At 34.8% G+C, this 12,892-nt stretch overlaps 2 protein-coding genes across 4 annotated transcripts; one reads left to right on the top strand and one right to left on the bottom strand.

Annotated features, from left to right (window-relative positions):
• Positions 1–310: 310 nt before the first annotated feature.
• LOC18107879 (probable serine/threonine-protein kinase PBL17) lies at positions 311–4,583 on the top strand. 3 transcript variants are annotated; one of them, XM_052449055.1, is made up of 7 exons: positions 330–736; positions 1,193–1,518; positions 2,081–2,216; positions 2,723–2,859; positions 3,189–3,312; positions 3,576–4,007; positions 4,077–4,583. In XM_052449055.1, the coding sequence occupies exons 1-7, from the start codon at positions 601–603 to the stop codon at positions 4,379–4,381; spliced, it is 1,596 nt and encodes a 531-aa protein (XP_052305015.1). In that variant the 5' UTR covers positions 330–600; the 3' UTR covers positions 4,382–4,583. The 3 variants fall into 3 exon arrangements, with proteins under 3 accessions (XP_024446292.2, XP_052305015.1, XP_024446291.2); XM_024590524.2 differs by having other exon boundaries at positions 311–736; positions 1,196–1,518; positions 3,576–4,583; XM_024590523.2 differs by having other exon boundaries at positions 338–736; positions 3,576–4,583.
• Positions 4,584–7,050: 2,467 nt separating this feature from the next.
• On the bottom strand, positions 7,051–8,311 carry LOC18107877 (heavy metal-associated isoprenylated plant protein 2). The gene is made up of 3 exons (XM_024589642.2): positions 8,179–8,311; positions 7,960–8,035; positions 7,051–7,634 (listed from the first exon to the last, which is right to left on the bottom strand). The coding sequence occupies exons 1-3, from the start codon at positions 8,182–8,184 to the stop codon at positions 7,375–7,377; spliced, it is 342 nt and encodes a 113-aa protein (XP_024445410.1). The 5' UTR covers positions 8,185–8,311; the 3' UTR covers positions 7,051–7,374.
• Between the last annotated feature and the right edge of the window lie 4,581 nt (positions 8,312–12,892).

The raw sequence follows: 12,892 nt of genomic DNA, 5'->3' as shown, positions 1-12,892 counted from the left end.
TTTCATTGAAAGCTCAGGTCAATTTTCATAGGTAGACTCACCCACCACCTTCCCACCAACAAAAACAAAAAGACCACATTTATGGAAGAAGAAAGAAATGCCCCCTCAAATATGGAAATTTAATGGCAAAATTAGTCTACAAATTAATTAATATTAGTAGTAATTTGTGTTGTTGCATTAAAAAGAGAGTAATCCAGGGCTTAAAAAGATAGGTCTTACCTGAAGGGGCCCGCATGCTTTGGCGTTTTTGGCGGCTATTCTTACAAGATATCACCTTAACTCATCCTTCCATTACCAATCATTCTCTTTCTCTCTCTTCAAAAACACCAAGTAACTTCCTTCTCTCTCTCTGTCCCCCCCCCCCCCCCCCCCATTTTATCGTTGTAGTCCTTCCCTTACAACTTTGAGGTTCTGTCTTTGTTTGTTTCCTGAGAAAATCCGTACATTTCGAGGTGACCCTTTTGAGATTTGAGTGAACCCAGATCAGATCGAGACTCGTTTTGTCATTTCTTTGGTCTTACTCTTTTTGTTACAGCAACCAAAGAAGAGGTTTTTTAAAATTTTTTGGTAGAAGGGGGCTAATGTGGGCGGGGTTGATATATGGTGAATGTGAAGATGAAAAGCAATCATAAATCAAGATTTGGTCTAAAGTCAAAATTAATGGGGATTTGTTTCAGTGTTGATGGCGACAAAATCCCACAAGAACAACGGCAGTTATCTTCTAAGGGAAACCAAGGTATAGTGCTTTATAAAGTCAACATCTTTTTAGTATTTGTCTGTGTTCTTTGTGTTTATTGTCTCTTGATTTCTTTTTTTGCGTTGATTTTTATTAGGCATACTTGATGAGGGAAATGAGGTTTGTTTGGATTTTTGTTTTGTTGTTATGCCCTTCATGTTTTTAGCAACAAAACGAAGCATTTTAGTGAAGTGGATTCGTTTATTGGACTCTTGAAAGTGTTTGCGTGTAGTTTAATGTGACTTTGGCAATTTAAGGAAATTAATTCGTGTAAATGGTCTCATATTTTCTGTTAATTCGTGAAATTATTAGTTTACATCATCATATAAAAGGTTTTCTAACTTGTTAAATGCTACTTAAATTGCCCTTTTATACAAAAGGTTTAGGGTTTGCTGATTTGTGTGCGTGGTTAGTGAATGCATAGTAGCTTATTAATAATTGTTGTTGTGAAAAAAGCAGGGCATGTCTATGATCAGTCTCCAAGTGGACCAACTGAGCCGGATTTGGTTGAGACCAAAAGAGCAACCAGCACGCCTTCAGTTCCCAAGAATGTTACAGATCTCCGTAATAGTCCTGGTTATGGTAACGTTGATATCTTCACATACGAGGAAATGAAGCTGGCCACAAAGCAATTCCGGCCAGATTATATTCTTGGTGAGGGTGGATTCGGAGTTGTTTACAAAGGAGTCATAGATGAGAGCGTAAGGACTCTTTACAAGACCACATATGTTGCAATCAAGGAGCTTAATCCTGATGGGTTACAAGGTGACCGAGAATGGCTGGTATTCACCTTTGCATACTTTCTCAGAACATCTATTTCTTTCCTGTGTTATAGTGGTACTAATTATCTGTTCTGGGTTCATGTTTACTATTGCCTCAATAAATGGCTGGAAGTGGGTGAACTTAACTTCCTTTTAATTTGGATTAGGAGTGTTGTAGAAGGTTTATCTGGGAGACTTAGTTATGTATCCATCAATTTGTGGTTGAGGAGGATAATAACACATGCTGATATGTTCGAGAATTGAGAGTGAAATGAATGATATTAGAACCTAGTATCACGTTTCATCGTGCTCAAGAAATGAGCTTACCTATTTGGATGTGAGAATTTTCTATTGTTTGAACGGAGAGGGAGATATTAAACAACAATATGTATATATCTATCTCTTGAGAATGCCCATTAGCATTTGGGGGAAGGAGATTGGATAGTCATGATGATGCTATAATCTTTGTTAGGAACAGCATAATTAAACCATTAAAACCAAACTTGTTTTCTTATGCAAACACTAGACTGTCAAAGATGGCAATCAGTTAGCTTGTATTTATAGTATCCTGTTTGCTTTGCAGGCAGAAGTTAACTATTTAGGTCAACTCAGTCACTCAAATCTTGTGAAGCTCATTGGGTATTGCTGTGAAGATGAGCACAGGCTGTTGGTCTATGAATACATGGCAAGCGGGAGCCTTGAAAAGCATCTGTTTCGGAGTAAGTGGCTTTTGAATATTTGAATTTTTGGTGCATATAGGGAGTGAAGTTGTGTTCAGTGTTGCGAGGAATCTTATACATTAGCATAGAATTAATCAATTTATGACGGATCTAAACTTTAACATAACTATCTTAAAATAACCTTTTGGGGTGTTTCTGTAGCTTATATTGTTGATTGAATGTGAAGGGATTAGGGAATGGGCTCAACTCTTTAAGCAACAGAGATCTGAGATGTTTGATCTCATGGTTCAGGTTGTCTATATATATATATAGATAGATAGATAGATAGATAGATAGATAGTCAGTCAGTCAAGGTGTGTTTGGCCACAAAAGGGAAAAGGAAAACATAAGAACATTTTATTGAGGTGGATAGTACTTCGTATTAGTATTAGATTATGCTGTCTCTCAATGTTTATTCTGTCATACCCTTGATAATTTTGAAGCTTAAAAGAATCTCTCCCTTTGGAAGAAGATACAAGTTCTTATTCTTCCTATTTGTTTGTTAGGAGTGGGTTGTACTTTGACATGGTCAAAAAGAATGAAGATTGCTTTAGATGCTGCAAAAGGACTTGCTTTTCTTCATGGTGCAGAAAGATCTATCATATACCGTGATTTCAAGACATCAAACATCTTGCTGGATTCGGTTAGTTATCTTTCCACCATTTGTTATTATTTATCAAACAAATTCATCTCCTTCATGGTGCTGTTTCCTCCTTTCAAAGTTCAAAAAACTGGCAAACCAGGCATCATCTTACTGAAAATTTGTCTTACTTCTAGTGTCTCATTGGTAAATCGAAATTGTGGTTCCTTGAAAGAATAAAAATGATCATTGTTTCGTGCACGATGCTGTGGAATTTTTTCTTGGCAAGTATCATTTATTCAATTAAGTGCACAAGTCTTCAAGAAGTGAGTGGTCAAGCTTGAGGAGGTTTTCACTAGTTCTGTTGCTGAAGTTTTAATAACAATGTGCAGGATTTTAATGCAAAACTTTCAGATTTTGGACTTGCTAAAGATGGACCGATGGGAGATCAGACTCATGTGTCAACACGTGTTATGGGGACATATGGATACGCTGCTCCTGAATATGTAATGACTGGTGAGTGCTTAGTGACATATTGCGCTGATCATTCCAACATCATTTTATGATATGGTAAACCTATTTTCTTTTTCTATTTTTAAAGTTCTTCCTCACTAGTCCATCTCTAGGTACATTCTTTTAGGAAAGATGCTTGTATTTGGTGCTGAGATCGGGATTTAGTTCTTAAGATGAATTTAAACATCGACAATCTATTTAATGTTCAACTGAGATCATTGATATGAATCCATCATTAAATAAGCTTATATGATTTTTCTGAGCAGGGCATCTAACTGCTAGAAGTGATGTTTATGGGTTTGGGGTAGTACTACTTGAGTTGCTTCTTGGAAGGAGAGCTTTGGACAAGAGCAGGCCTAGCCGAGAACACAACCTTGTTGAGTGGGCTCGCCCTCTCTTGAACCACAATAAGAAGGTTCTGAGAATCTTAGATCCCAGAATGGAAGGGCAGTACTCATCCAGAATTGCAATGAAAGTGGCTAACTTGGCATACCAATGCCTTAGCCAAAATCCGAAAGGTAGACCACTCATGAACCAGGTGGTTGAACTACTTGAGAGTGTGCAGTCCAAGGATGAAGAAGCCATGTTTGAAACCACTGGAAGAGGTGTAACCCTTTATGAAGACCCAAGGCGCCCTCCTCACACTCCTGGGAAGGAAAGAAACCAAGCTAGAAATCATGATTATAGAGAAGGGGAACCTTCTCCTTACTCTTCTTCTGAGAAGCAAAGAAACCGAACTAGAAGTCATGATCACAGAAAAGAGGAACCTTCTCCTCACTCTCCTTCTGAGAAGCAAAGAAACCGAACTAGAAGTCAAGATCATAGAGAAGAGGAACCTTCTCGCACTCCTTTGAAGGAAAGAGATCAAACTGGAAGTCATGAACGCAGGGAAGGGGAACCTTTTCCTCACACTCATGAGGAGGAAAGAACCCAAACTAGAAGTCATGATCATAGAGAAGGGGAACCTCAAAGGAGGAGCAAACCTGCAAATGCAAGGAGCAGAACTGAGCCCCTTACTGAGAGTGATCTGTATAGCCCTCCTGATTTTAGAATCTCAAGTCCTATGAGATAAGCATCAGCATTGAGTTGAACTTGTTCCAATATGGTTGGAATTTGAAATTGTAAGAAATGTCTATCCATTTTGTTGTTTTTGGAATAGTAGTTATTCTCCATTCTTGGAATTCCAGATTCTCAAAACAAATATGCTGCTGAAGCATCACTTTCTCTTCTCTTATTTCATAACTTACAATCATATGGCAGTTGCTTTTTACTTACATGAGGTTCACATTTATTTTATGGCTTAATTTAAGCATCGCAGATGTAACTGCTAATAACAATTTTTACTTTAAGACTTGTATGATCATTATAATTTTTCCATTAAAAAAGAAGGTAAGGCAACACCAACATCCAGATCTCAGATTACTAAAGGCAGGAATCAGGATTGTTTAATGGGATTTGGAAAATGAGATGGAAGCCGTCAGCTCAAATAAACTTAAATTTTCACGTACACTTCAGTATTTTTTCATATTGGCTTATTTCTCGCAAAATCGACCTTGTACCATTAATTCATTCAGTTATCCTACAATCCTGCTTCTTTCTGCGTTAAGAACAGCAGTCACGATATGAAGCAAACGACTCATAAGAAAAACATCCCAGAGCAACTACCAGCATCCATCTGACTCCATAACAAACACCTGGGCTTCTTGAGCAACTAAACTCATTGTGGAAAACTAAGGTTTCGAAGTGGAAGGTTCAACATTGCTCGTGTGAATCCCTATGTGGAAACAACAGATGGATTGGAAACCATGCTTCAGATGGGACTAAAATTACCAGGAAGTCTTCCCTGCAGCCAAAAAAAAGAAAAAAAAGAAGCGACATCCAAGTTTTATCATCAATAAAATGGTGACATTTAAGTCCTGAATCGCACAAAATAATTCCCTTCTTGTTTATGCATAGAGAACAAGATAATCAGGTCCATTGATTGTGCTCAAGTACACCACCTAGAAGGTGAGAATTTCAGAGGGTTTTTAGTATAAACTTCAAACCACTGAAAGTAATTGAAGCGCAGTAATGAAAGATAAAATATGAGAAAGTAAACTACTTGCCTACTGAAACCAAGGGGTTATATATTTTGTAAACCTGTGCTCCAAGAAGTACAACGAAGCCAAAGTGCTAAGAACATCACCGGCAATGGGGGCAAGCTTTCCAGTACATGACCAGTTCTATCAATAAGCTCAATCAGAACAAGTTCATCACCAGAAAAGATAGCTTCCTCATAAGCGGATTCCATGTCCCCTTCACATAGAAAACCTTTCACACACTTCCACGTGCAATTTTTGCTCTCTGAACCGCTTTGTCTAGCATTGGCACTAGATAGGGAAGCAAAGACAGAATCAACTTTTCTTGTCTGACCCATCATGCTCTGACATGCCCCCTGCTCAGAGCATTTCTGCATGTCCTTTCCTATAGCATTCCTACTAATCTTTACAGTGGGATTGGTTGATTCATCTGCTCCTGCTGAATGTTTTTCCTCCCATAGATCAGATTTCTTTGTAGAAAGCAGTGAAGGTTTTCTATTGCGAATATCTTCAGATGGCCTAGGAGGGTATGTTGAAACTCTGGGAGAAGAAACACTTTGATTCTGCTTCTTAAGTCTAGATATAGCTGAATCAGAACGTCTCCCCTCTAGCATAGAACCTGAGCTATTCTATCTCCGTCATGTTCTAAACCAGACACGATCATCACTCGAATGCTCAGAATTATTACATTGCTTTGAATAATCAAACATTCATTAATCATTCGAATTAAGAAGCATTTAGATTTGCAAAGGCGAAGACAAACAGTTCATAATTTCATAACATCCATTTTAACACTTCAAGTGAATTAGCATGGACACGAAACCTTTTATAAAAGATCCGGTTTCTGAAGGTTCAGGGGTATCAGACCATCTTACTCAAATGGGGTGGTCCCACTAAGCCCTCTGAAAACTCATCAATGTAGCTATCAAACTAACACCCCCCGCACTCTTCTTCTGCTCCTCCTCCTTGTCCGTATCCAAAATACAAGAAAGGAACGGGGAAAACCCTTCTCGGGTTAAACATTGAGCCAGTTTTTGAAGCTCATCAACATCAATGTGACAAGTATCTGCATCAGCAAGCTTGTTCAAAGCAAGATCCACCTTTTGCTTAAGCTCAAAACCACCTTCTGTTCATGAGTATTATTATCATTAGCCCTCCAAGAGGAGGAGGAGGAGGAGGAGGCTCTGATCATCTCTCTCTATATATATACACGTCTTTACATTAAAGAAAGTAAAGGAAGCCCAACGAGAAAACCATTATGCTTATTTAATTACATTGCAAAACACACACAGCATGATCATAAATTTAACCACACACAATCTTATTTGATTACACCACAGGGTGGTGAAGGAAGTGAATTAACAAGATCAAGAATAATAGGAATCAAGGGGTAGTTGCCTTCTTTCCATATGATGATGCATTATATAAAATAATTAGATTCGTCAAGTTTTAGATGCCTGATTCATTGATAAATAGGTTTGCTTTTCACATTGTGATCCCGATTGAGATTGGAATGTTGGAAGAGACGGGAAGAAAGATGCTTTATTGCGAATACATCAATCCTTATCTTAATTAGATTCGAGATTTAGGATTAGTCTGTCTACGGGTCAATCGCATTTCAAATTACGGTTAGCCTCGCAAAATACAAAAAAATAAATGATGATTTTTGCGGTCAACCGAGTTTGAACATGAACAAACACACTTAGTTTTGATATGAGAATACAACACCGAAAAAACCCTTACCTTCAAGACCTGAGAAGAAAAGGAAAAAAAATGAACCTGCCATGCATTGATGGTGCAAGGGGCAGTGAATATGTTTCTTAGTCCCTTCTCATCAAGCAACATGCTTGTTACAAAACGAGGAAGTCAGACAACTAGATCATTGTTTTGACATTAGCAAATACAAGTCAATATGATCTTGAAAATATAAGATGCAGAGCTTATTAGAATATCGCATAATATATATCAGCTGAAGGGCTGCGTTTCTTCAAAGAATGGAGCAAATCTGAGCCTGATAATGGGGGGGAAAGCCAAAGGCAACAAGCTCACATTCCTTGCAACAACTAGGGAAGCCAACTGTTATATAATCTACTTTTTCTTCGTCTGGCTCTTTCTTAGGCGGCCCAACACTAACGACTTCTACCATTTTTCCAGATTTTCTGAGTTTTTTAGCCACCAGCACTGGGTCTACAACTCCAATTACTGTTAGTGTTCCCTTCGCAATATCAACTGCTATCTCATCAATGCCTGTTACAAGCTCAAAAACCAACTTATAGACATAACTACAGTTACAATATTTTCTACATCTTGCAATTTTAGAGAACTTAATATTTTCTGTCATGAATCCCAAGAGAAAGCTCTAATTGAGAAATCGAAATTGTTTATAGATAAAATTGATACAGAAAATTGTTTGCGAGTCAAATTGATACTAGACAAATATTTGAGCCAAAATCGATACAATAACGTTAATGCATACAAAAAATATACAAAATAAATCTAGATTTAAAAAATTTTAATTGCAAGGTGAATAGAGAACGGTCTAATTTAGATAAAAATTATCATATATAGTCACCTTCAAGCTTGGCAGCGGTTTTCAGCACCTCCGTCTGGCATTTCATGCAATTGATATTGACTTTTAGCACTGTTTTCTGCATAATTGTTAAGAGAGAAAAAAAAAAAAGATTAACGTGGCAAATGCAGCATCTGTGAAGGTTTTCTGTCTATAGAATGTCGTAGCTAGATATATAAAGATAGGCATGCAGAAGCCATTGCCAATATGATGATTCAATACCTTCATGGTTGCTGGAGATCAATGTTGCTCATGTAAGTATTGAACTTGTCATAGCCATGAGTGGGTGCAAATGTAGCCTTTTATAAACCTCAAGCTGGCCATAGCTCAATAGCTAGCTAGCTCAATCTCAGTTTAAAATAAAAAAGATAGTCTTCTCCAAACACCATTTGACTTTGGGCTCCACCCCCCACCCTCCTTCCTCCAAGAGGCTTGAGAAACTCATTTGAAAAGAATATGGACATTATGTATATATCTACTGGTTGACCATTGGCCCATTCCACAAGGGGGCCAGAGAATCCCCGGCGGCCGCCACTTCGGCCACCTTTCCCCGGCCCTTCATTGAGAAAAAGAACGTTGATGAACTGCTATATATATGGAGCATGGACCCTTTCAAAACGTTTTTTCATTGTATCCTTGCCTCGAATTATCTTAGAGCTTAGTTTTGGTTTTTGATTTCTCCCATTAACTCCTGATATGCACTGATCAACTAGTTTCATGACAAATCAATACATTAACTTTTTTCTTGTTGTTAATTGGAGAGCATCTTTCTGAACAGAACCAATCTGTGGGACGTCATTGGTACGTACGTATAGTTTATCTTCAAAGGTACGAGGAAAATTCTAATTTAAGGAAAGTAGAAAAGTAAAGTCATTTTTTGGCCTGTGCCTACGAGTTGTATCTTTAATTATTTATTGGGTCTCTAGGTAGTTGAGTGCTTGTTGATGATTGATCTTTATAATTAATGTCTAGAATATATACTTAATTAGTTTGAAGGATTCACGATCGACATGTGATTGATTGATTACTTGCAAATGGAAGCATTAATTTCTATAATTATTAGGTGAGATTTTTGGTGTGTGTGTGTATATATATATATATATATTAGTTGAAAATTAAGTACTGAATCTTCCATGCAAAACAAGGCAACAACGTACTGTTTTTCCATTAAAGAAACATGTCCGGAAGCCAACTCGATATATTGTCCTCGTTTTTAAATATTTACAGCTAGTGAGTGACAGGATACAAGTTAGTTCGGAACTTGAAACTACGACAAAATCAACTGGTTTTGCGTTGCAAAAACAGAAGCTTGTTTTCCATTAGATTTTTAATACGTAATTGGAGATTTTCTGTCTTATATATATTTGTAGTGGTCAAATAAAATTACGTAAGACAAGAATACTAGGATCCTGATTACAAAATTAATCAAGTCAAATTGTGTAAATTAGCTAGGTGCGACCGTACAATCTAGTAGGTAGGATGTAAGTTACCAGACAATTCCTATAAAATTAAAAAAACATAAGTTAAATTGACTGATAGTGCTATATATTAATTAAAATGAAGAGAAATATTTTTTTTTTCAAGATTTGCAACTCTAATTCTGAGGAAATTGGAAGATAAAATGGTTTCTGTTTTGAGAAATCGCAAGTGAGATTTAACCTAGCTAGGGCATGCTTGCTTGCTTGTTGAAAACATTTCTCCTTGAAGGAACTAAAATAAAAATATAAAAATAAAATTTATTTTGAAGTGGAGTTCTGTCCTTGATTTTAAAATAAAAAAAGTCTTAAAATCCTCTCTAATTTAACAATATATCTGTGTTTTGTTTTTTTCTAAAATAATAATCAAATACTATCTATCTATATATAAGCGTGTATTTATATAGTAGATGAATAAAATGATATTTTAACAAAAAAAAAAAAGAGAAATATTATTTTACTGATGTTGTTATCTTAATTTGTCTTGCTTGTAGAATCTTCCTTGTTTCATACCATCTTTCTACCCATTTATGTATCAATAAAAAACTCTATGACGCACGCAACTATAAAAAATTAATCTCTTCATTTAGTTTGAATAGAAAATGCCACATGAAAAAGCAAAAAAAGAAAAGAAAAAAAAAACAGAATAAGAATAAGAATAATCAAATAACAAGTTCAAGAAAATATATACATGAAATTAATATTCCATCATTATATTAAAATTACTACCAAACTAACAAATTTTATGGATACACGTACAGTCTATCATGCAACAGTAGCAGAAGAATTACTTAATTAATTACATAATGTTAAATTTCCTCAGAAAATGCATGGAGCAACGTCTCCCTGATTATACCAAACTCAGTACAATTTTATGGATACACAATCTTTCTTATGCAATCCGTACGTAGAGCAGACGATATATTCGGATGTAAACAAATATACATTATTAATTCAATTGTTTTTTTTCTTATTTCATTTGAAATACAAATATTTTATTTTTATGTAAACGACCATTTAACTTTTCTGAAGTCATCTTTTAAATAATTATCTTTTAATATATATATATATATAATCATATGTCTCTCATGCATACTTTACACTCTCATTTCCAAAGAACATCTATGACTGCAAATCCTTTTTAATTTCTCGGTTAAAATCTGGGTGTCGCCTAATCAACAAAAAAACAAGAAATATATACCACAATGCACCTAGCAATACTATCCCACTAGCTCAACCACAGCTTATTCTTTAAGAACCGATGGAGTCTGTAATAGCTGCACCTTCTTCTACTGGGGATTCTTCTTCTTCAATTGCTTTTACTTCCGTACGCGCTTTATCTAAGTGGCCTCAACCTACTAGCATATCGGTCAAATATATATATATATATATATATTGCACGGTTTTGTTATTTGCTAACAGCTTTCAACAACTCCTTTCACTCCACGCTATTGATATTGACTTTCAGTACTGTTTCACTAGAAGAAAATTCACAAATATAAATGGATACATTGATATAAATATTTTATTGGCAAATTATGGTAAATGTTTTTTTATTGAATATGCTCTTGCAGTAAATATTGATAAATACCTATAAAAATACTTTTGGTATATATTGAGAGAATTACAATAAAAAAAAGATTAAAAAAAAATAAAAAATACGATAACATGTCATTTTTACAGATATAATTACCTAATGGATTTAAATTTGCATATAATATTTAATTTATAACATGACAAACAACACCTCTTTCATTTTTCTCTGCAACAAACACCACACCTCTCCAATATAAATCCACCGTTGCTACTATCGGGTGAACAAAAATGACTTCTTTATTGGCAGAATTAAAAGGGATGTTCCACCGTTGTGAACAAAAATGACTTCTTTATTGGCAGAATTGAAAGGGATGTTCCACCGTTGCTATTATCGGGTGAAGAATTGTATAATGTGGTGTTAGTTATTGTATTTGGTTTTCAATTCAGTAAGCAGAAGTTTTCTGGTTTTGGTTTAACCCACAATTGGATCAAACAAAGTATTTTTTGGGAGCTCCTTTATTGAAAGACCAATATCCTACATCATAACCTTGATTTCATGGATATTAAAAAGAACGTATTTGAAAATATTTTTAATATAGTTACAGAGTCATTAACAAACCATAATCATTGACAAGTTTTTTTTTTTTTCGGATTATTTTTGTTTGTGATTATGTCGCAAGTTTTATGCCAATAAATTGTGAGTATAAACACTAACAAAAAAATTCCAATGATAAATCTAAAAATTCTAGCAGTGTTTCTGGTAATGATCAATTAAGATGCAAACTCAACTCTTCAATAACTTACCAAAATAAGAACACATTTCGTGTAAGAAGATATAGTCTAACGTCGGTCGATGACTTTCTTCAATGAAGCAGGTTCGAGTTCTAATAACTATATTTTATTTGATAATTATATAATACAGAATGGCTATCTTAATTCTATTATGTACCTCAATACCCAACGAGCCTCCTAATAATAAACCAAAAAAATAATAGCAACTTTCTCAAATATCATTTTTTGTAATTATATTTTTAAAAAATGTAGATTGAATAAAAGGACTGCAAGTGTTTATTGTATATGTTGGTCAAGGAAAATAGTGCAGGGAAACTCAACTTGATTAGAAAGAATGCGACTTAAATATGAGGTAAACATGTTGGAGTGTGGAATGAACTACTTTTGACTTATGGCCTTAATTGTTATTATTAGTTCCTGCGGGCAATAATTAGCATTAACAACACTTAAAGTCTAACCCAAAAAAATACTTTAAAATAATATAATTAACATTTTTATCTAGTGGATTTCCAAAAGGTTATCATAAATAATTCACGATGACTTTCTATCTTATTGACTCACGAGGCCGGTCGAGGATGGCGAGTCAAGCAAGTTAACCTGAGGGGTTTTACAACACGGCTAACAAGTAGCAAAAAAGTCGCTTACCTTTTCTAAATTTGAGAGTCTTCTCATTTAAGAAAGTCAAAGATCATGTATTTGTCAACCTTTTAGGTTTGTTAACTGGTAGATTAAGCTGCTGCCGTAAGCCTACTGAGATAGGTATGACTAAGGATGTAAAAAACTCTTCTTTTTTTTTACACGATAATAAAAGTACAATGAATTCTATAATATTTTTTAATTAATTATATATTAATAATTTTAACCGAGTAATAATAATAATAAAACAAAAATAAAATAAATGATAGAACCTTAAAATATATAAAAAGTCAAAAGTAACATGATATCCAATTAACCAGTTTATGAAAAATTCAAAACTGGTCTACCAATTATTCATATAGAATCAAGAAAACTATCTATCTTACATAGTATTTATACTTCTTATAAACTTGTTAATTCTACCTCACAAGTTAAATATAATTTATTAGTTTTCAAGTTTTTAATTTGTTTTTATATTTGATATAGATGAGTAATAT

This window comes from Populus trichocarpa, chromosome 18, assembly GCF_000002775.5.
Source record: "Populus trichocarpa isolate Nisqually-1 chromosome 18, P.trichocarpa_v4.1, whole genome shotgun sequence".
Classification (NCBI taxonomy): Eukaryota; Viridiplantae; Streptophyta; class Magnoliopsida; order Malpighiales; family Salicaceae; genus Populus; species Populus trichocarpa.
This window is presented reverse-complemented; position numbering and strand designations above follow the sequence as displayed.